At 39.2% G+C, this 22,551-nt stretch overlaps 1 protein-coding gene across 1 annotated transcript in view; it reads left to right on the top strand.

Moving 5' to 3' along the window:
• Positions 1-22,551, top strand: part of Stk31 (serine/threonine kinase 31) — a 64,079-nt gene that overhangs the window by 3,797 nt on the left and 37,731 nt on the right. The window contains 6 exon segments of the mRNA XM_041640561.1: positions 4,470-4,568; positions 7,890-7,964; positions 10,077-10,235; positions 14,623-14,981; positions 17,208-17,382; positions 18,959-19,083. Of these exon segments, the coding sequence (XP_041496495.1) occupies positions 4,470-4,568; positions 7,890-7,964; positions 10,077-10,235; positions 14,623-14,981; positions 17,208-17,382; positions 18,959-19,083 (992 nt within the window).

The following is a 22,551-nucleotide window of genomic DNA, read 5'->3' as shown; positions in this document are numbered from 1 at the left end:
TTTCCCTCTTCCATGCTGGGATTTGGGACAGCATTGTTTTGTTAGAAGTTATATTGTGGGGGAGATCAGATGATATGTCAAATATGGGACCATTCTTATACTCCTGTGCCATTTCAGAGACATTTCTTGAAAGTGTCTAGCATATCAGAAGGTGGTAGATTGTAAAAGGAATAAAGATAGGGAGAGGAAGAGCTCCATAGTCAAGACACTGGGAGGTGAAAAAGAAAACCCTGTTCATTTTTTCTAATGGCATAAATTTTAATGTAAGACAAATATTTATGTAATTATAAAATTTGGAGAATTAATGAATTATTTCTGATGTCAATGACAGATTGAAAATCAGGTAAGTATATTCAGTTTTAAATACAAAGTTAAATGTGTGTGGTAGTACATCCCTTTTATCCCAGCATTTAGGGGCAGAGGCAGGTAGATTTGAGTCATGGACAGCAAGGCTGACATAGACTTTTTCTCAACAAAACAAGAAAACAACAACAAAACAAAAGCACCAAAGTCCTTTGGTTTCAGATTTTAAGAGGTGAATCTTTCTAATATACTCCAACCAATGGATTTTTGGTTTTGCAAGCTGTACATGGTAAGGGAGGGAAGAAAGTTGTGTTTATCTACACTTGCCATGGCTTGGGACTCCTTTTTGATGGGACTAAGTGTACAGTGTGTAAATAGAAGTTATACGGAGCTACAGAAGAATATGATTAAAAGTTCTTAAAAACTGGGCTGGGGAGATGATTCAGAGGTTAAGAGCAGTGACTGTCTTTCCAGAGGTCCTGAGTTCAACTCCCAGCAACCACTTGGTGGCTCACAAACCATCTGTAATGAGACCTGGTGCCCTCTTCTGGTGTACAGGCACACACGCAGGTTGACCACTGCATAAATAAATCTTTAACAACATCAAAAAGTTCTTAAAAGCCAAAGAATATTTAGAATTTGTGGTGAGTTATACTTAAGCACTATAATTTTTTATTTTTTATTTTTAGAGACAGGGTTTCTTTGTATAATAGTCCTAGCTGTCCTGGAACTAGCTCTTGGAGGCCATGGCCACAAGCTCACAGAGATCAGCCAGCCTCTTTCTGCCTCCTGAGTTCTGGGATTAAAGGTGTACACCACCACCACCCGGTACTTATTTTTATTATTTTTTAAGTTGTGTATGTATGTTTTGACTCTTTTTGTCTGTCCACAACTTGTGTGTCTGGTATTCATGGAGTCAGAAGAGAACATTTGATTCCCTGGAACTGGAGTTACAGACAATTGTGAGTTGCCCTGTAGATGCTAGGAATTGAATTGATTCCTTTGGAAGAGCAACAAGAGCTCTTAACAGCTGAGCCATCTTTCCAGCTATGCACATACTTTTAAAATGGTGCTAACATGTTGTAGGTCTGTGTCTGTGTCATGTATTAATAACACATGTGCCCCTTAATGATGCCCTACACTGATAGACAAATTATACATTTAAGTTCATTATATAGTAACTATATATATACTAAAATAATTCTTCTAGATTAGTGCTATCACTTTAGAAATACAGTGTGAGTCCTATGAGTAATTAAACCTAGGTTTTGCAGCCATATTGGAGTAAGTAAAATGAATAGGTAAATTCATTTTAATATTTTTATTTAACATAATATATCAAAAATATTGTTTCAAAATCTAATCAGCAAACTGGACATGGTAATCTCAGGTACTTGTGGGGCTGAACCAAGAGGACCTTGAGTTTACAGCTATCTTGAAATATTTAATCATACCCTGTTCAATAAAATAAGAATGGGACTTCTTGAATTTTGCATACAAATGGATGGAAATAGAAAACACTATTCTGAGTGAGGTAAGCCAGACCCAAAAAGAGGAACATGGGATGTACTCACTCATATTTGGTTTCTAGCCATAAATAAAGGACATTGAGCTTATAATTCGCGATCCTAGAGAAGCTAAATAAGAAGGTGAATCCAAAGACAAACATATTTGCATCCTCCTGAATATTAACCTTCATCAGGCAATGAAAGGAGACAGAGACAGAGACCCACATTGGAGCACCGGACATAAATCTCAAGGTCCAAATCAGGAGCAGAAGGAGAGGGAGCACGAGCAAGGAACTCAGAACCGCGAGGGGTGTACCCACACACTGAGACAATGGGGATGTTCTATCGGGAACTCACCAAGGTCAGCTGGCCTGGGTCTGAAAAAGCCTGGGATAAAACCGGACTTGCTGAACATAGCAGACAATGAGGACTACTGAGAACTCAAGAACAATGGCAATGGGTTATTGAATCCTACTGCACGTACTGGCTTTGGGGGAGCCTAGGCAGTTTGGATGCTCACCTTACTAAACCTGGATGGAGGTGGGTGGTCCTTGGACTTCCCACAGGTCAGGGAACCCTGATTGCTCTACGAGCTGATGAGGGAGGGGAACTTGATCGGGGGAGGGGGAAGGAAATGGGAGGCGGTGGCGGGGAGGAGGCAGAAATCCTTAATAAATAAATAAATTTAAAAAAAAAATAAATAAAAAAAATAAAATAAGAATGGGGATGTGGTTTAGTTGTACAGTATGTGCCTAGGATGTGTGAGGGAGGCTATGGCTTCCATTTCCAATGCTAGAAGAAAGTGCACTTACACAATTGACAAATATAATAAAACATGAGCAAGATATTTGTATTCCTCTTCTTATATTGCATCTTTTTTATTTGTATTTGTTAGTGTATTTCCAGACTTTGATTTTCATTTATCTTTGTCATTAGTTTAAATTTCAGGTTATGGGGACTAGATAGATGGCTTAGAGGCTAAGAGCATTTGTTGCTCTTCCAAAGGACCCATGGTCCATTCCCAGCACCCAAGGGACAACTCACACCCTCTGTAATTCCGGTTCCGGGGATTTGGTGCCTTCTTTTGACTATCAAATTTTGCCCTCCTTGGCACCAAGCACATGTTTTGCACATAGATACATGAATCCAAAACACTCACACTCATAAAATGAAATAAATTTGGGCTGGAGAGATGGCTTAGTGTTTCAAATTATTACTCTCATTGTTTTTCTAGAGGATGCTAGTTCAAATCCTAGCACCATGTCAGGCAGCTCACAGTTGCTTGTAACTCCAGCTTTAGGAGATCAAATCACGCTCTTGCTAACACTAACAGACACAGAGACACATATGAATAAAATAAATTAAAAAAATTAAAAATAGAGCTATGATCTAAACTGGGAGTCAGAACTTCTGTAAATGACCGGATAGCAAATATTACATGATTAATGAATGGGTCATACATTCTCTGTTGTAGCTATTCATCTCTGTTAGCCCTATCACTGTAGTATAAAAGCTGCCATAGACAGCATGTTGAAAGAAGGTATGCAGTTGTCACCCAATAAACTTGGTTCATCAAAACAGGTTGGTATAATTTACCTACTTATTATTCCAACCATCAACTTGAGGCTCCCAAAATGCAAATCATAAAACCTTTTTGATGTTGGGAGTGAGATGAGATCAGAGACACAAAGAGATTTGGAAGCAGAGGTAAGCCAGGGTGAAGATCTGTTGTTTGCTTCCCCTGACTGATTTCTGCCAGATAAGTCACTTGAAAGAGAATACTTCAGGATTGTTGGTGTTCTTAGTCAGATGAATGACAACTCTTTCTTCCCTCCCCTCTCCTCCCTCCCTCCCTCCCTCCCACCTTCTCTACCTTCCTCCCTCCCTCCCTTCTTTCCTTTGTTTTTTTTGTGTGCCCCCCCCCCCCCCCCCGTGTGTGTATTTTTGAGATGAGTCTCACTGTATAGCGCTTGTTGGCCTGGAACTCACTATGTAAACTGCCTGACTCTCTGCCTCTGAGTACTGGGATTAAACGGTATGTCAATTCATTCCCCACATCTATTTGTTTCTTTCTTTGAAAGGAACTTCCATTTATGTAGTCTGTGTATTGATAGTGAATGACAGGAATATTTTGATATACTTGAACTTTATTTACAGATTCCAAGAACTAATTCTAATGCTTCAGTTTAAAATTAGTTTTTTTTTTTTTTTTTGTGCGGGGACCAAATTTTTTTTTTTGTTGTTGTTCTTTTTTTGAGATAGGGTTTCTCTGTAGCTTTGGAGCCTGTCTTGGAACTAGCTCTGAAGACCAGGCTGGCCTCAAACTCACAGAGATCTGCCTGTCTCTGTCTCCAAAGTGCTGGGATTAAAAGTGTGCACCACCACTGCCCGATTTCACTGAATATTTTATTCTTGTGTCTCTACAAAACTTTATTTGAATTCTACCTATGTGATCTGAGCTTCTTGCTATTAAACTTCATGTAGCTTAATATAATTTCTTCTAAGAATTCATTTGAATTATAAAATGATAGCACAAGAATTTGATCTAATTCCCAGTGCTCTAAAGTCCTTTTAAGTGTCATGCTTAGTAGAATCCTCAATTATATATAATACCAACAGAATTTATTGAATCTCATACTTTTTCTCTTTTCTTCTTAGAATATTAGTAAAAATAAGGATATTATGAAGCTCAGTTGTTCACTATCTGAAGTTTGTCCTCATGCTAATTCAGTTTTTGGGAATCTTGATCCTAAGAAGGTAAGCTTTATTTCTGCATATAACCATTTCATCTCATATGGCTGTTTTTCTACATTCTAGAATTACAGATTTTGGAATTTGGAAAGACAGATTTTTTAGAATTTTTAAGAATTTCCAAAACTACAATAATAGTAAATTTATTTAATTTAAAATAACTATGGTCAAGAATTGTGATATAAGCTACAATCTGGATGACTCTTGATCAAGTGTGGGGTCTAGTGCATGTTAGGTGAGCCCTCTACCACCAGAGCTGCGTCTTCAGCCTCTATGTTGATGTAAGACTTTTGTCTTAGATGTGTACGGCTAATACTTGCTCCTAGTCTGTGCCTAACTTGATTACCATCTGGATATCACTTGAAATCTGATCTAGATTAGTGTTTTCTTTTTTATTATATGATTTCTCTTTCCTACTTCAACTCTGTGGGGGGCCGGGCGGTGGTGGCGCGCCTTTAATCCCAGCACTCGGGATGCAGAGGCAGGCGGATCTCTGTGAATTCGAGACCAGCCTGGCCTACAAGAGCTAGTTCCAGGACAGGCTCCAAAACCACAGAGAAATCCTGTCTCGAAAAACCAAAAAAAAAAAAAAAAGATGGGGGAAGAAGGATAGGAGAGAAGAGGAGAGGGAGGAGAAGGTGTCAGAGTGAGAGGGAAAGGCAAGGGCAACACACACACACACACACACACAGGGGTGGGGGGAGCGCGAGCAAGCGCCTGTACTTGTTTAGAGACCAGAGATTGGGTATCTTTTTCTATTGCTCTCCATTTTACTTTTTTTTGAGACAAGGTCTGTCACTGAAGCTGGGGCTCAATTGTTTTGGCTAAGTTTTCTGACTTTTCATTATTTCCTCCTAAGAAACATCTTTGGCTAATCTTTTCTTAGTTGGACTTCTCCAACAAGATATTATAATATCATACTATTGATAAATTGCATATGTTGTCATGTAGGGTGGAATTTAGGAGGTTTGTGAACAACTGTAATAGCTAAGATTTCCCTTGTACTGTATTTCTCCAAATCTACTTTTTGTTTCCATGGAGACAATATTATCTCAGCTGAGAATGTATATTTTTAAGTGGTTATAACCCAGGAATGAGTTTTGTATCTTCCACTTCTACTTTTAGGAGACATTTGACAATGAAGATTGCTTTTGGTTGTCTTAACTGGAAGTGGTGCTACTGATATCTATTGGGTGATGCCAAAGGGAATGATGGCAAACATCCCGTACTGCTCTTCACCTCCAAATAAATAACCATCCAGTCACAAATGTCAGTAGAGCTGAGGCAGGATCAAATTCATACTATAATTTTTTTGCTCTTTTATTAAACATCATTAAAGTCTAAATTTGGTATTCCACAACATGAGGAACTTTAGTAAAGGATCACAGCATTAGGAAGGTTGAGAACTACTGTCTTATAGGGACATTTTCTCAATTGAGATTCCCTCCTCTCAGATGACTACAGTTTGTGTCAAGTTGACATAAATCTAGCCAGCACAATATTAGATTTATTGTGAAATGAAAAAAAAATCAAGGTGTATAATGTAACTAGGACGTGAAAATTGTGGTACTATTAGGGTCCACAAATAATAGAGGTGGTTATATCTATGGAATGCTGTAATTTAGTAAAAAGAAGAGGTGATAAAGATGAAGAATAAGAGGAGGCATTATACGAGATATGGGAGAAAAGTGTAGTAGAAACTGCTTTATATTAGACTGGTGGACAACAGTACTGAAACCTACTTGAGCAATATACGAACAAAAGGAGATCATTACAAGATATATATTCAAGAGTGGAGATTAAATAATAGAGAATAAGAAATAAAAAGAATATTTACGGAGAATTGCTGGCACAGTTATGCTGAGTTGAGAGGTAATATCTTCTGATTCTTCTGGCTCTAGCTCCTAGGTGTGTAAGGGGCAAGTAGGAACTATTGGTCTCTGCAGCCTCAATGTTCTTGGGGTTCTGGCATGTAGGGCATGAGAGATTTTAAGATCTTTCATGTTAGTCACCTTGGATTTCTGCATTCCTTTATGGCAGTTTTCTTTTTTTACTTTTTTTAAATTGATATTTATTGAGCTCTACATTTTTCTCTGCTCCCCTCCCTGCCTCTCTCCTCCTCCCTTCAATCCTCCCCCAAGGTCTCCATGCTCCCAATTTACTCAGGAGATCTTGTCTTTCACTACTTCTCATGTAGATTAGATCTATGTAAGTCTCTCTTAGTGTCCGCATTGTTCTCTAAATTCTCTGGGATTGTGATTTGTAGGCTGGTTTTCTTGGCTTTATGTTTAAAAACCACCTATGAGTGAGTACATGTGATAATTGTCTTTCTGGGTCTGGGTTACCTCACTCAAAATAATGTTTTCTAGCTCCATCCATTTTCCTGCAAAATTCAAGCTGTCATTTTTTTTTTCTGCTGTGTGGTACTCCATTGTGTAAATGTACCACATTTTCCTTATCCATTCTTCGGTCGAGGGGCATTTAGGTTGTTTCCAGGTTCTGGCTATGACAAACAAAGCTGCTATGAACATAGTTGAGCACATGTCCTTGTGGCATGATGGAGCATCCTTTGGAATATATACCCAAAAATGGTATTAGTGGGTCTTGAGGAAGGTTGTTTCCTAATTTTCTGAAAAATCGAATGGCATTTTTCTTGTCCTGAAGGTTGCCCTAAAATTTAATTTAGTTTTTTGATAATTTCATTTGTTCATATATAATACATTCTGGTTACTTTCTCTCCATACCAGCCCTATCATCCTCTTCCTCACCTGGCCCTTTCCACATTTATGATTTTTGGTATTGTTTTGTGGCCCAGTTAGTTTAACCAGGGAAGTATGTGTGAGCATTGGAGCCCAGTGGGATGACTAGTAGGTACATAACTGAAAGGCAGTCACTATTCCTCGATAAAGCCAGAGTAATGGCATAGGCTTCCCTGGACCTCTCTTTAATATATGCCTGGCTGTTGATGGACCCGTGCTTGCACAGACTCAGTATAGTCATATGTGGTTGTGCAAGTACATGATTGTGATAGCTGAGTATTGTCCTCTCCCAGAAGACCAGAAGGTGGTCTTGGTCTTTTTTAAAATTTACTTTCTAAGAGGTAGACTAGTATAATGGACTCGAGAATCAGAAGTTTGACTCTTGGTTCTGCTAAAGACGAGGCTATGACTTTGGATACATAGTGGTATAAACAAAGTACCTGCTTCACAGGAGGATTAGATAAGTTACTGTGTTTATTACACACACTAGTGCACAGTGCTAATTTATATCCTGATCTACGTAGTGTACTTTTAATTAAAATGACAAATGTTTCTTTTTCTTCTGCAGATTTATGGTGGATTGTTTTCTGAAGATAAGTGTTGGTACAGATGCAAAGTGCTAAAAACCATCAGTGATGATAAGGCAGGAAATATGTATTCATGTTTTTGGGCTTAAGGTTTTAAGTTTATTTTGGTTCCAAAACTTTTTAAAATATGTAGTTTTAAAATTATTTATTTTTGTATGTACACACATATGTATGTGAGCACAAGAGCGCCACAGTGAATAGCATTTGTGAGGCCTGAGGGCAACCTGAGGAGTTGGTTCTTTCCTACCACCACTGGGTCCTGAGATTGAGCTCAGGTCATCAGCTTTAGCACCAAGCATCCTCACCTACTAAGCCATCTTGCTGGCCCTTGATTCTGAAACTTGGTGCTTATTGAGTCTATTATTGCTTATTCATAGTGATAATGTCTAGTTTAATAAACTTAAAATTTATGAAAAATTTTTCCTGCTAATATGAAAAATTAATTTCTTAAAACTAGATAAGATTCAGGAATATTCTTCTGAATTTAAGTTTCTGTACAACCATCAGGTTGTCTAAAAACAGGTAGATGGTACAGTGGTTAAAAGCACTGGCTGATTGTCCTGAAGATCTGGGTTCAGTTTCTAGCACTCACATGATGGGCTTACAACCATCTGTAATTTTAGTTCTAGGACAGTGCCCTTGTCTGGCCTCCTTAGGCAACATGTACACACATGGTACACATATATACATGCCAACAAAATACCCATATACATAAATAGTAATTAATAAAATAAGAAAATTAAAAAATAGAAGTTAAAGTTTGTGGGTTATTTTTGCAGATTAGGTGGCTCTTTAAGTCCTACTCTTAATGGTTAATTGTAAAATAACTTTTAAAATTCAGCCTATTAACATTGATGAATAGAAAAAGAACATTTATTTGATCTTGAAGTTAGTTGTATTTTGAATTTGGTGTCAAATATTATTAACAATAAAGATTGGTTTTCCATTTGTAATCCTTAAGCTAAATGTGATAAATTCTTTTGTGTCAATCTGTTTTATTTCTTACATTGAAAGCTTGTGGAAGATTTATTTATTTATATATTTTGTTTCACAATTTCTTGCATATATAAAAATCTACTTTGATAATATTCATCCTCCCCATTATCCTGTCTTACTCTCCTCCCACTCTTGCCAACCCTATTTTTTTTCTTCTCAACAAACACCCTCCTAAGGGAGATAAGATTCTTCAGCAGAGTTATTTGGGGGCAAAATGTACATTGTGAGATCATGGAAACAGTTCTGCAGGCATTCCTTAAGTAATTTTTCTACATCTGTTTTCTAGACCTAAAATATATTTCACAATGTATGTGTTTGGAAAATATTTTTTCTTGATAAATGCTAAGTAGAACAATTTAATGATTTCTCTGATTGGTTTGTGTTTTAAAAAATGTCATTTAATATTGCCATAGTTGTTTTGTCTTTGTAAAACTGAATTTTCTAATATAACCTTCCCCATAATTTGACAGTTGAAAAATATTTTGCACTTGCCTTTTGGACTGACTAAGATTTTAAATTAAGGCACAAAATGATGATTAACTTCAGAATATACTTTTAGAAAGTTTTTAAAAATTAAAGAAAGTATGTGTATGGGAGTTATCTCTTTGCTTGTATGTATGTGTGTTGTACATTTGCAGTGCCCACAAAGGCCAGAAGGCGTTGGATTCCTTGGGACTGGAGTTACAGATGGTTGTGAGTCACAATGTGGGTGCCAGGAACTGAACCTGGGTCTTCTGGAAGAGCAGCCAGCATTTTTAATTGCTTTGCCATCTCTACAATCCCAGAAGGAGTAAATTAAAATTGATGCAGGGCTGGAAGTAAGGGTGAATTTGGTCAGCTTCAAGATCTAGCCAGAGTGGGTTTAATTTTGTCAATTTTTTTTCCTGTGGAAAAAACAGGCTTTACTGTTTTTAATTTAAATTTAAGAATTTAGATTGATTTTAATATCAGCAATTAGAAAGGATCACATTATATCCTCATGTTTGTATAAAAATATCAGGGGTTAAAAAAAACAAATGGGACTATGGAAATTACTCCCAAGTGCAGTTTTCTTTATTTTGAGGCTGTTTATGAGGCATTAGTCACTTGAGGTAGTAACATTTATAGGTCTTGTTAACAGATTTCTAATCTAGGTTCAGTACTACTGTTTGCCTTTTGAATTTTTTTTCTAGTGTCTGGTGAGGTACATTGACTATGGAAATACTGAAATTTTGAACCGATCTGACATAGTAGAAATTCCCCTGGAGCTGCAATTTTCTAGTATTGCCAAGAAGTATAGACTTTGGGGACTACAGATCCCTTCTGGCCAAGAAGTTACCCAGTTTGATCAGGCAAGTCACACATTTAAATACTTTTGTTAATGTATTATACTTGAAACTATATACATGAAAGCATATGCACCTTTAAATGTCAGTTTTTTTAATGTAAAAGCTTGTATATTTTGGTGAAAAAATACTAATTATAAAGTAATTCAGGATTACAATAAAGTTTACGGTAGAATACTTACCTCATATGATCAGACCCTGGGGTTGACTCCTGGTACTTACCAAACAGACAAATGAGCCGGATGGTGGTGGCACATGCCTTTAATCCCAGCACTCGGGAGGCAGAGGCAGGCAGATATCTCTGAGTTCGAGGTCAGCCTGGTCTACAAGAGCTAGTTCCAGGACAGTCTCCAAAGCCACAGAGAAACCCTGTCTCGAAAAAAAAAGAACAAAAACAAAAACCAGACAAACAAACAAAAGACCAACCCAGCAAACAGACAAATGAGCATAAACACATAAAAAACAATTATATATTTGTTCTCCTATTTGGTAAGTAATCATTCTTAATGATCACATAAGTGATTTTATATATAAGTGAACAAAACAAATGTAAATGGTTTCTTCTGTAAAAATGTAAAGGAATTGTCTTTTATATGACAGAAATTCAGTTAGCATTGTTTTTGTGAAAATATTAGATTTGTTTTGGCAGTACTGGGGTTGAATCTAGAGCACCGCTCAGTGATCTTTAGCCCTGTCCATAAATATCAGTAGTTCGAATTTTTTACAAATAGTATTACAAATAGTCAGATTTATGTTTTAGGCAATGTGATGGTAGCTGGCACAAACTAGAATAACCTGGAAAGAGTCTCAATTAAGGAATTATCTAGATCAAATTGCTCTGTGAGCGTGTATATGCGGACCTGTTTTGATTGCTAAGTAATGTGGGACTACTCAGGCAATTGTGGGCAGTACCAATCCTTGGCTAAGGTCTCTTGAATGATGCAGTACAGGAGATAGCTACATAAGAGCAAGCATGCAGCATGGGGACATTCGTTTCTTTCTACTTTAAGCATGATTGTGGTGTTGCTGGCTGTTTCAGCCTCTGTAACTTCCCTGTAGTGTTTAATCTAACTTGAAATTGTAAGGCAGATAAACCCTTTCCATTCTGTTTTACTGGGAGATGCAACACAGATGTCTACTCACGCCACATAGAGATCCCATGACAGAGCAAATGGAGCATGGTGCTCAGCCTGCACGCAGCTCAACAGGTTAGAGTGTCTTTTCCAGGTGCCTCAGTTGCTCTAACCCTCCACGAATCAGTTTGGGTGGTTTTCCTTCTAGGCAACTGTTTGTATGTCAGAGTCTATTTTGCATTTTTTTTCTTCTGAGAGTCTTCTTTGTAGCCCAGCTGGTCTGAGTCTTTGTGGCAGCTGGTTTTATCTCAGAGACTTTGCAGCCCTGCTTCCTCTTCTGAGAGGGACTGTCTTTTATTGCTTACTCTGGCAGGAGGGGTCCCGGTGGATCAGGTTAGTTTCAGTGACAGCCTGAAGCTATTCCCCCGCCCCCCCCCCCCCACAGGGTTTCTCTGTAGCTTTGGAGCCTGTCCTGGAACTAGCTTTTGTAGACCAGGCTGGCCTCGAACTCACAGAGATCCTCCTGTCTCTTCCTCCTGAGTGCTGGGATTAAAGGCATGCACCACCACCGCCCGGCATGAAGCTATTTTGAGTTGATTACTTTTCTGTTTAAGGAGTCTTCTTGCAGAATGAAATATTTCAGTTAACCAGTAAAGTGTTACATAACACTCCCCACCACTTCCTCTAGCTCTTAAATTCTTTCAGCCCCCTCTTTTGCAATGATCACTGGGCCTTGGTGGGGTTGACGATAGATGTCCACCAGTGGCTAAGAAACAGGCTACCCTATCACAGTGACAGTCACCGGATCTCAGGAGTGTCCCCAGTGATTACTCACAGGAAGGTAGCACACTCCTGGTACTGGGGTTTTTATTTAATAGCACTAGGGTCTCTGGAGTGTCCTTTTTTATGCATGTAGGGTACTTTTTCTTTTCTTTTTTTTTTTTAAAGAATTAACCCAGCCCCAGTAGGGTTGTAAGGTAGGTAGAAGTACCACTTTATCTGGTTGTTTCTTTAGTGGCTTTCCAAATATGCAATACACTTAGGGGTTAGCATTATGTTATCTATAGAGCAAGACCTTTTCCAGAAGATAAATAGGACAAGGCATTGTCCTGAACTACTGTCTCATAAGATAGTAGGGTTACAGAGATAACCTTGGTGAAACACCTGAATGTCTGTTGTCATTTTGTTCTCAGAAAGTGTCAGGTGATTCCTAAGTTCACAGTTAAGACGATGCAAAATTAGAACATAAGCAAGCTATAATACAGCATGGAAAGATTTCACCGATTTGTATCATTTGCTTCCTCCACAGTTTGCTTCCTCTGCAATTCAGGGTTGAGTCTAAAGCTTGAATAGGAGGTGCTAACTTAATTAGTTCTCTGTAATCTTCACACCTTTTACACATCCTGGAGCTTTTCCTGGGAGCCTCCCTACATTTCTCCACATCTCATAAACTCAGTGGGCCTGACTTTATCTGCTCAGACCCACTTAGGGCCAAAGGTGAATGGGGCCCTGCTGCACCTGCTGGTTCCCAGGGTCAGAGTGGCCTGGGTTAGCATGGTGTCTGTAGCCTCCCCAGTCAACATACCTGACTGTTGGGGGGAGTTCCTGGCTGGGCAAACCATCTCCACCCCTTGTATAACCTTTTGCTGGAGGGAAATGTATCCTCCTTAGTCTGCAGGGGGTTGGGGAGGTGGAGGTGTTTGGAGGAGTGGAGGGAGTGGTGGTGGGCAGATTACCAAACCTGGGACAGTCTTAATCATCTCCTGTATTTAATCAAGGACACCTCTGTGAACTACTCCTCAGGCAGAAGCTCCTTAGCATACAGTTTGGCTTTTATCACCTTTTTCCTCAGGAACTCCAGCTCCACACAAATCCTGCCCTTTGTCTTTGAGAAGCCCAGACAGACCTCTTCCTTACCTTTACCCTTTAACTATCTCCTCTCGGTTGTCCTACCCCTTTCTGAACTCTCTTTACATGCTGGTCTAAGTCACTGAGATCTGCTAAAGCCCTTCCTGCTTTATAAAGGTCTTGCCCCACCAATGGACTCAGCAAAGCCGCTCAAGCTCCATACGAGTCTTGAGGTCCCTGCAGGATCAGCCTTTTCTTTAACTCTTCTGTGAACATGGTTCTATCGGACTCAGTGAACTGGCTTCAAACACAGCTTCTGTTACTCCTAGTTCCCTCAATAGCATCTGTCCTCCTCTATGGTACTCTAGTTACTGATATTTATGGGGACTTCAGACAGAGATAGCCAAGCGTTCCTAATGTCTTGAGTTTTGAGTAAACGATTTGTAGTATCTCACATTCTGTAATTTAAAATCCTTAATTAATAAATTTTGAAATTATTTTACATTTATTGTGTGTATATGTACACACACGTGTGGGCATGCATGTGGCATGGCACACGTAGAAGTCAGAAGGCAACTTGTAGGAATTTTTCTCCTTCCACCATGTGGCTTCTGAGGATTGAACTCAGATTGTCAGATGTGGTGGCAGACTCTTTACCCACTGAGTTATTGTGGGCATCTGTTTTGTGCTTTGAGATTCTACTTCTTTTTCTTTGATTAAAATCAAAGTATCTCATTTTGCCTTTAAAGTATTTTTAAGTTTTGTTGGACTCCTTTTATAGGTACCAGAAATCTGTATAAAAAGAAAGCTACTTAGAACATCATTATAGCTGATGGTGGAGATTCATGCCTTTAATTCCAGAGCTTGGTTAAGGTGAGCTTCAGGATATCCAGAGCTATTCAGAGAAACCTTGTCTTGAAAAACAAAACCAAAACTAAACCAAACCAAGCCAAAAAAAAAAAAAAAAAAAACATTACATTTAATTAGAGCCAAAATAGTTCAATCTGCTAGGTTAAAAAATTATTCTAGGATATTTAATTAATATTTATTAAACATTTATTAGGGGCTGGAGAGATGGCTCAGCGGTTAAGAGCAATGCCTGTTCTTTCCAAAGGTCCTGAGTTCAAATCCCAGCAACCACATGGTGGCTGACAACCATCTGTAATGAGGTCTGGTGCCCTCTTCTGGCCTGCAGACAGAATATTGTATACATAATAAATAAATAAATGTTAAAAAAACATTTATTAATATGGTTGAATACTAGCTTTACTTCTAGAAAAGAAAATTTTCACAAACATTGGAATAATTCATGCCTATGAAGATATATATTTTTATAAGTCAACAACAAGGTAAGACCCCCCCTGTATACAAATTTTAGAAAATAGAAATATGCTTGGGAGCAATGAATAGAAACAGTAAGTGAGAAAATGTTAATGTGGATGGTTTATATTTTCCCCCCTTATCTTTCCTAGGGCAGAACATTTTTGGGGAGCTTGATTTTTGAAAAAGAAATAAAAATGAGAATTAAAGCAACCTATCAAGATGGAACAGTTATTGCTCAGGCTGAGTATGGCACTGTCGATATAGGGGAAGAAGTGGCAAAGAAAGGATTTGCAGAAAAGTGCAGACTAACCTCTGGCATTGACGTCTGTGAGGCAAAGAAACCAGATCCTAGTCAGCTTGCTCTCAGGAGCCTCAAGAACCCTATCCCCTTGTGGGGGCGCAGATCAAACCAGTCATCCTTCAACAGGCCGAAGGGGCAGTTTAATGGGAAGTTGACTCTTGATGCAAAGTATGAAACTAATGCAGGAAATCACGTGACATTTCCAAAGTAAGACGGGGTTGTCTTAGTTTTTCTTAGGGTTTCTTTTGCTGCAGTGAAACACCTTGACCAAAAAAGAGGTTAGGGAGAAAAGGACTTATTTGGCTTACACTTCCATATCGCTGTTTATTATGGAAGGAAGTCAGGACAGGAACTCAAAACAGGACAAGGTCCTGGAGGCAGGAGCTGATACAGAAGCCATAGAGAGAGAGAGATGTGTTGCTTTCTGATTTGCTTCCCCTGACTTGTTCAGCCTGCTTTCTTACAGAATCCAGTACCACTAACCCAGGGATAGCACCACCCACAATGGGCTGGGCCTTCCCCCATTGATCACTTATTGAGAAAATGCCTTACAGCTTTTTCTCAACTGAGGTTCCTTCTTCTCTGATGACTCTAGCTTGTATCAAGTTGACACAAAAGCAGCCAGGACAACTGTGGTGCTGTTTTATTATTTTAATTGATTTCAAATTTATGGTAGTGGCCTTTATAGAACTCTGTAGACTTTTGGAATTCTTAATAGTGCCTATGATTTTGTGATCTTACATAGTTTCTGTTTTTTTTCCCTCATCAAATGCTTGTCCCACTCTTCTTTAGTATTTTCCTTAAAAACCAGTTTGAAAATAAAATTGTTCTTGAATTGTTTAAAGTTCCCTTGCCAGCTTTACATTCCAATTCTTTTGAATGTCTTTATAAGAATAAAAATTACCCAGTATTAAAATTATTCAAGGAAAGCCCAGAACTTAAGATTTGAAGTTGGGGCTGGAGTGGTAGGTAGCTCAGTGGAATACATACCTAGTATGCATAAGGCTCTGGATACAATCCCCATTCTCTTAAGGGAAGAAAGGTTAAATGTTTTTCCTCTGGCTTTAAGGATATTTTTCACATGCCTAAGGATCTTTGGTGTGAAAACTTGTGGTGAGATTTAATTGCTCTGTAAGGAGTTTATTTCTTTAAAAATATTCTTTCAGCATCTTTTTTTGTAGTGTTGTAGGTCAAACCCAAGGTCTGATGCTTGCAGGGCATTTACTTTACCAATTGAACTCCACCCTCAACTTATATTTTTAGTTAACTGATCGAATAGTTGTTTATACTTCTCATGTATGGTATGTTGGTATGTTGTTTCGATTTATTTGTACCATGTAATTAAAAGATCAGAGGAAGTAGCATATCTGTCATCTCAGGTATACATAATTTGAGCCACTTTTTAGATAATTTTTAATTATTTACTTGAGGCAGAAAGCCAGACTAGATATTCAAATATACCAACATATTATTTTAAAAATATTATTTTATGTTTGTGTTTTGCTTACACTCATGTCTCTGCACCACATGCATGTCTGGTGCCCTCAGAGGCTAGAAGAGAGGGCCTGGCGTTACAGAAGGTTGTGAGCTGCCATGTGGGTGCTGGTAGGGAATTGAACCAGGGTCCTCTACAAGAGCTGCCAGTGCTCTTAACCACTGAGCATCTCTCTAGGTCAGTGCTTCTCAACCTTCCTAATGCTGTGACCCTTTTCTACAGTTCTCTTGTTGTAGAGATCCCCCAGCCATAAAATTATTTTTATTGCTACTTCATAACTGTAAGTTTGCTATGAATTGTAATGTAAATACCTGATGTTTCCCACGGTCTTAGGTGACCCCTATGACAGGGTTGTTGAGTCCTCAATGGATCGTGACTCACAGGTTGAGAACCTCTGTTCTTGTTCCAGTATGTTCTTAGAGCCAAGCCACAATGTCATAGCAATTTGATGGATTTTACTGGTGGTTTAGGAACTAAACAAATAAAGTGCAAGGAAGGAGGGAGAAGAAAAAACTGACACAGAACTGTTTATTGTTTATGTTGTTCTTTGGAACTGATAGTGTTAAAAGGAATTTGGAAAATAAGAGAGTGGAGGCATTGTATTTGAAGTATACCCCAGTTAATAAAACCTAGTTTTCATTAAAATAATTTGTATTTTGGTACAGAGTCTCACTGTGTAGCCCAGACTTCTGTCAAACTGCATGTAGGTGAAGGTAGTCTCAGGTTTTGTATGCATCCACTTTGGCCTCCTAAATTCTGGGATTTCAGGCTTTTGCTAACATGCACAGCTTAAATTAGTTTTTAATGTTGAATTAGGCAGTAGTTTTAGTGTCCACAATTAATTGTAAAATGTATTATAAAAGTCCACGATAATTTCAGTTTTTGAGTTCCAACAACCTTAGCATATTTTTAAAAATGAGCGAATTTGTTTTTAACAGGGAAAATTTGGCTGCTGGTGACTTTAATTTAGGCTCTAATGTCAGCTTGGCAAAAATTAAACAGGACCAGAAACTAATTGAAGAAAATGAAAAGCTTAAAACAGAGAAAGAGGTTCTTCTAGAAAATTACAAGGCATTAGAAATGAAAGTTGAACAGACTGCTCAGGAGCTGCAGGTATGTCAGTGGCTTGTGGTGAAGAAAGTTCTCCTATGAAATCTGTGTACTTACTGTTTTTATTTGTTATTTTGTCACTCTGTCTCCATTCTCTTTTGATATTTATGTAAGGAGAATTTCTTATATTTTAGGCTAACCATGTTTAGATTTCATTGGCTGTTTGAAATTTAAGTATTTTTCATTTATATTTTCTCTTATGTTCTTCAATTTTATGTGTGTGTTCATTGTATGCAAGTGCATTTACATGTGTGTGGTGGAGGCCAGAGGTCGATGTAAGATGTTTTCCTCATTTCCACTGAAGTTTTTTTCAGATGAGCCTTTCACTGAACCTGGAACATGCTGATGTGACTGAACAGCAAGTCCCAGTCAGGTCCTCCTTTTTTTCTGCCTCCCCAGTGCTGGATTGCAGATGTGTGCCACTGCTGTGCTTGGCTCTTTAAAGTGAAGCTGGGGATCTAACTCAGGTCCTTATGCTAGTCTGGCAAGCACTTTACTGATGCAGCCAGCTCTACAGCCCCCAAACCCTTTTAAATTATGGAAAATCTCAAAACATTCCAGAAAGAGAGATATCATAATCCCTCTATTGTGCAGCACCATTTTATTTTACAGTCTTTGGTTATTTAGTCTTTTGTTAAATCTGTACTTCATATAATGTTTCAAAACAAGCCCCACTAATAATATCTCATATTCTTAAGAATGTGTCTATTTTCTGTGCATGGTGGTACATGCACACCTTTAATTTCAGCACTGAAGAGTCTAAGGCAGGTAGATCTTAATGAGTATGAAGCCAACTTAGTCTGTATAGCAATCTTCAGGCCAGTTATTGCTACAAAAAATAATATATATCTATTGCTAATAGAAGAGAATGTTAAAGAAACTAAGAGTTGAATGTGGTAGTGCACACATTTTAATCTCAGCACCCAGGAGGCAGACACAGGTGGATCTCTATGAGTTTGAGGTCAGCTTGGTCAGCACTGTGAGTTCTAGGCCAATCAGGGTTACATAGTGAGACCCTGTTACCACCATCACCAATGCCACCATCTGCACTACTACCACCACCTCTACCTCCTCCACTTCCTTCAAACAACTACTTCTAGGTACAGGTGTCCTGGGTTAGATTCCCAGCCCTCCTCAACTGAAAATCAGCCAAACTATAACCATATTACATAGTTCATAAAAAATAAGTAGTGGGCCGGGCGGTGGTGGCGCACGCCTTTAATCCCAGCACTCGGGAGGCAGAGGCAGGCGGATCTCTGTGAGTTCGAGACCAGCCTGGTCTACAAGAGCTAGTTCCAGGACAGGCTCCAAAACCACAGAGAAACCCTGTCTCGAAAAACCAAAAAAAAAAAAAAAAAAGTAGTGGTTGCATACATCTTTAAAATTTATCCCTTTCAACTTGGGTCCCAGACCTGGTATTAGCTGGATGTCCAACAATTCCATTCAGTTCTCACACTAACATTTTTTTTAAATCCTTAACATTTTGCTAGAGTCTTTAACTGAACAGTCCTTTGAATGCTCAAAGTACAGTGTCCTAATTGGTTCTCACTAAGATAGTATAGTATATTTTTTGTTTCAGCAAGAGAAAACAACTACCATGGATCTGACTAAGCATTTAGAAAATTTAGAAAGTACTCTGAAGACATGTGTAGGAACCAGGCTGAAGAATCTGGCAGCTAAAGTGGAACTATTGAAAGAAATAAGGTATCTTAAAGCAAAATTATGTGTATTTTTTACAGTTACGGTTATTGAACCCAGAGTTTTGTGTATACTAGGTAGATTCTTTACCATTGAGCAAAAATGTCAGCTTCAAAAAGTATTTTATATGTGGATACATGTGTTTGTGTGCATACATGTGCATGGGTATATGTGTAGAGGCCAGAGACAACTTTGAGTATCATTCCTCAGGTGTTTTCTACCTTGGATTTTGAGAAAGGGTTTCCCACTGTTCTGAGCTCACCAGATAGGCTGTTGTGCTTGGCCACTGAGACCCAGGATGTACTGATCTTCATCCCATTAGCACTGGGATTACACTGTACACCCCTCGGCCTAGCCTTTCAGTGTGGGTACTGAGGATTGAAGTTGGGTCTCCATGCTTTTGTGGCAAGCACTTTCCCAACTGATCTTTTTTAGACCATCCCCATCTATATTACACACACACGTAAAAATTGTGTGTATACTGTTTTTGCTTTTGAGGTTTAATATTTGGATTTTTATGACTTTAAAGAGAAAGTTTCAAACCTTATATTAATTTTATAGAATCCTTTGGTCAGTTTTCTGTTCTCACTTAAAATTATAGTCGTAAATTCATCTTTGAGAGTGAAATTAGAAACAACCCTCTCTCCTTACTTCAGCTTCTAAGCGGTGATTTGAAGGGAAGTCAGCATGTTAACTCTATTTGAGGTCTTTTTTTCAGTTTACTGGAACTGAACGTTTTTTAAATTAAATTTATTTATTTCACATCCCAGTCAAGTTTCCCCTTCCTCTTCTCCTCCCAATTCCTCCTCCCAACTCCTGTTTATTTCCATCTCCCCAATCCAGTTTTCCTCCGTTTCTGTTTAAGAAAGGGCAGGTTTCCCATGAGTTTCAATAAAACATGACATATCAAGTTGCAGTAAGACTAAGAACTTCCCCATGTATAAGTTTGAGCAAGGTGACCCAGTAAAAGGATTAAGGTCCCCCAAACCAGTAGAAGAGTTGGAGAAACCCCTGTTCCCAACTGTTAGGAGTCCCACAAGAGGACCAAGATACACAACTGTAACATATATGTAGAGTGCCTGGGTCAATCCCAATCAGGCTCCCTGGTGGTCCGTTCAGTCTCTTCCAGCCCCTTGAGCCCAGGTTAGTTGATTTGCTGAGTTTTCTTGTGGCCTTGACCCTTTTGGCTCCTACAGTCCTTTCTCTCCCTCTTCAGAATTTCCCAAGCTCCGCCTAATGTTTAACTGTGGGTCTCTGAATCTGTTTCCTTCAATTGCTGAATGAATATTCTCTGATGACATTTGGACTAGGCACCAATATATGTGTATAGCAAAATATTGATAGGCATCATTACATTGACATTACATTTTTTCCTCTCTTGTCGTATTTGGTTTTATCCTAAGACTTTGGGCTACCCAGACTGTGGGTCTGGTGGTGTTTCAGGCAGAGTCAGGGGTGGGCTTACTCTACTGTCATGGCTTTTAGGCTAGACTGGTCATTCTTTGACTACTATTTCAGTCTCTAGCCTATCCTTACTTAATCCAGCATATCCCATAGGCAGGACAAACTGTAAGTCAAAGGTTATGTGGCTAGGTTGGTTTCCCACTCCCTCCACTTGAAGTCTTCTTACCTGGTCACAGATGTCCAGTTCAGTCTCAGTATTTGCTGTTGTTAGGAGCCATAGCTGGGGGGCATCATTGTAGATACCTGGGAGATTCCCTCATGCCAGGTTTCTACCTGACCCTGAAATGCCCCCCTTTCCAGTAGTCTCTTTTAGTACTCTCTTCTCCATTCTCCTACAACCTGATTTCTTATGTTCCCATTCTTACCTGCTCATGAAATCTCTTCTGTCTCCCCTTCCCAGGGAGATCTGGGTACCCCTGCACCCTGTGAACCCTACTTGTTACCTAGTCTCTATGGGTCTGTAGATTGTAGCATGGTTATATTTACTTTACAGCTAATATCCACTTATGAGTGTGTACACACCATGTTTATCTTTCTTGGTCTGGGTTACCTCACTTAGGATAATTTTTTTCTAGTTCCATCCATTTGCCTTCAAATTTCCTGATGTCCTTGTTTTTAGCAGCTGAGTAATACTCCATTATGTAAATGTACCACATTTTCTTTATCCATTCCTCAGTTGAGGGACATCTAGGTTGTTTCCAGGTTCTGGATTTTACAAGTAAAGCTTCTATGAACATAGTTGAGCAAGTGTCCTGGTGGTATGATTGAGCCTCTTTTGGATATATGCCCAAGAGTGGCATAGCTGGGTTCCTTGGTAGAAAAATTTCCAGTTTTCTGTTTTTCCTTGACTTTCTTTTAGGGATTTATTGATTTCTTCCAATTTTTTGTTTTGTCTTTTTTCTCAATTTCTTTAAGGGATTTTTAAAATTTCCTCTTTAAGGAGCTATGTCATTTTCACTTATTTTTAAGGTTGTTTTCTTGTGCTTCATCTGTGTTAAGTTGTTTAGGTTTTGCTATCATTGGATACCTGGGCTTTGGTGATGCCATACTGCCCTTTCCGTTATTGTGTTCTTACAGTGACATTTAGTCATTTGGATTTGGCATGATTATTTGGCAAGGTGTGATTCCTGTGTTTGTCTTTGTGGGATGGGTGTTTTGTTTCTTGGCTTTTCTTTCCTCTCTGGTCTTCTGGTCTAAATGGCCAACAGTTCTAATGACTGGTAAGTTTTCAGATCCAGTAGGGTGTTTCCTCTGGTATTTTTGAGGCCTGGGGTCCCTAGAATCAACCTGGCCTCTGGTAAAGCTAAAGTGTTCTTCTGAAGTTGTATACAAGGATATGGAGCCTGTGTGTGTGTGTGTGTGTGTGTGTGTGTGTGTGTGTGTGTGTGTGTGTTGGGTTTATAGTTGTTGGGGCAGGCTTAAAGGGGTTTAGTGGATGGTGAGTAGTATCTTGCCTGGGGTCTCTAGGCCCAGCCTGGCTTCCCATAAGGCTACTGGGGCTGTGGGGCCTGGTGTGGAGCCCAGGGGAGGGAGTGCAGTCTGGGGTTGTAGTTTTAAGGAGTATTAGTGGATGCTGGGGCAATATCTTACCTGGGATCCTAGATCCAGCCTGGCCTCTGGCAAAGCCAAAGTCTTCTTCAGAAGTTGGCTGGGATATGGAGCCCAGAGGAGAGTGTGCAGTCTGGGATTGTTCGGCAAGCTTAAAGGGGTTAGTGAGTAGTGCATTACCTGGGGTCCCTAAGATCAGTCTGGCTTCCAGCCCAGTTGAGGGGCTGGGGTCTCTAGATCTGGCCTGTGCTTAGGTAAAGTCAAAGTCTGCTTCTGTAGTTAAGACTGGGATATGGAATTCAGGGGAGGGGCTGCAGTCTGGGGTTGTTGGGCAGGTTTTAAGGAGTTTTAGCTGGCGGTGAGCAGTGTCTTACCTAGGGTCCTTAGGACCACTCTGGTCTCTGGTAAAGTTGCTGGGGCTGTGGGCCCTAGTGTGCAGCCCAGGCAAGGGGACTGAAGGTT

Source organism: Microtus oregoni, unplaced genomic scaffold (genome assembly GCF_018167655.1).
Source record: "Microtus oregoni isolate MIOR12 unplaced genomic scaffold, Mior012 000064F_ref0000363, whole genome shotgun sequence".
Classification (NCBI taxonomy): Eukaryota; Metazoa; Chordata; class Mammalia; order Rodentia; family Cricetidae; genus Microtus; species Microtus oregoni.
The sequence above is the reverse complement of the archived record's forward strand: the minus strand, read 5'-3'. Positions and strand labels throughout refer to the sequence as shown.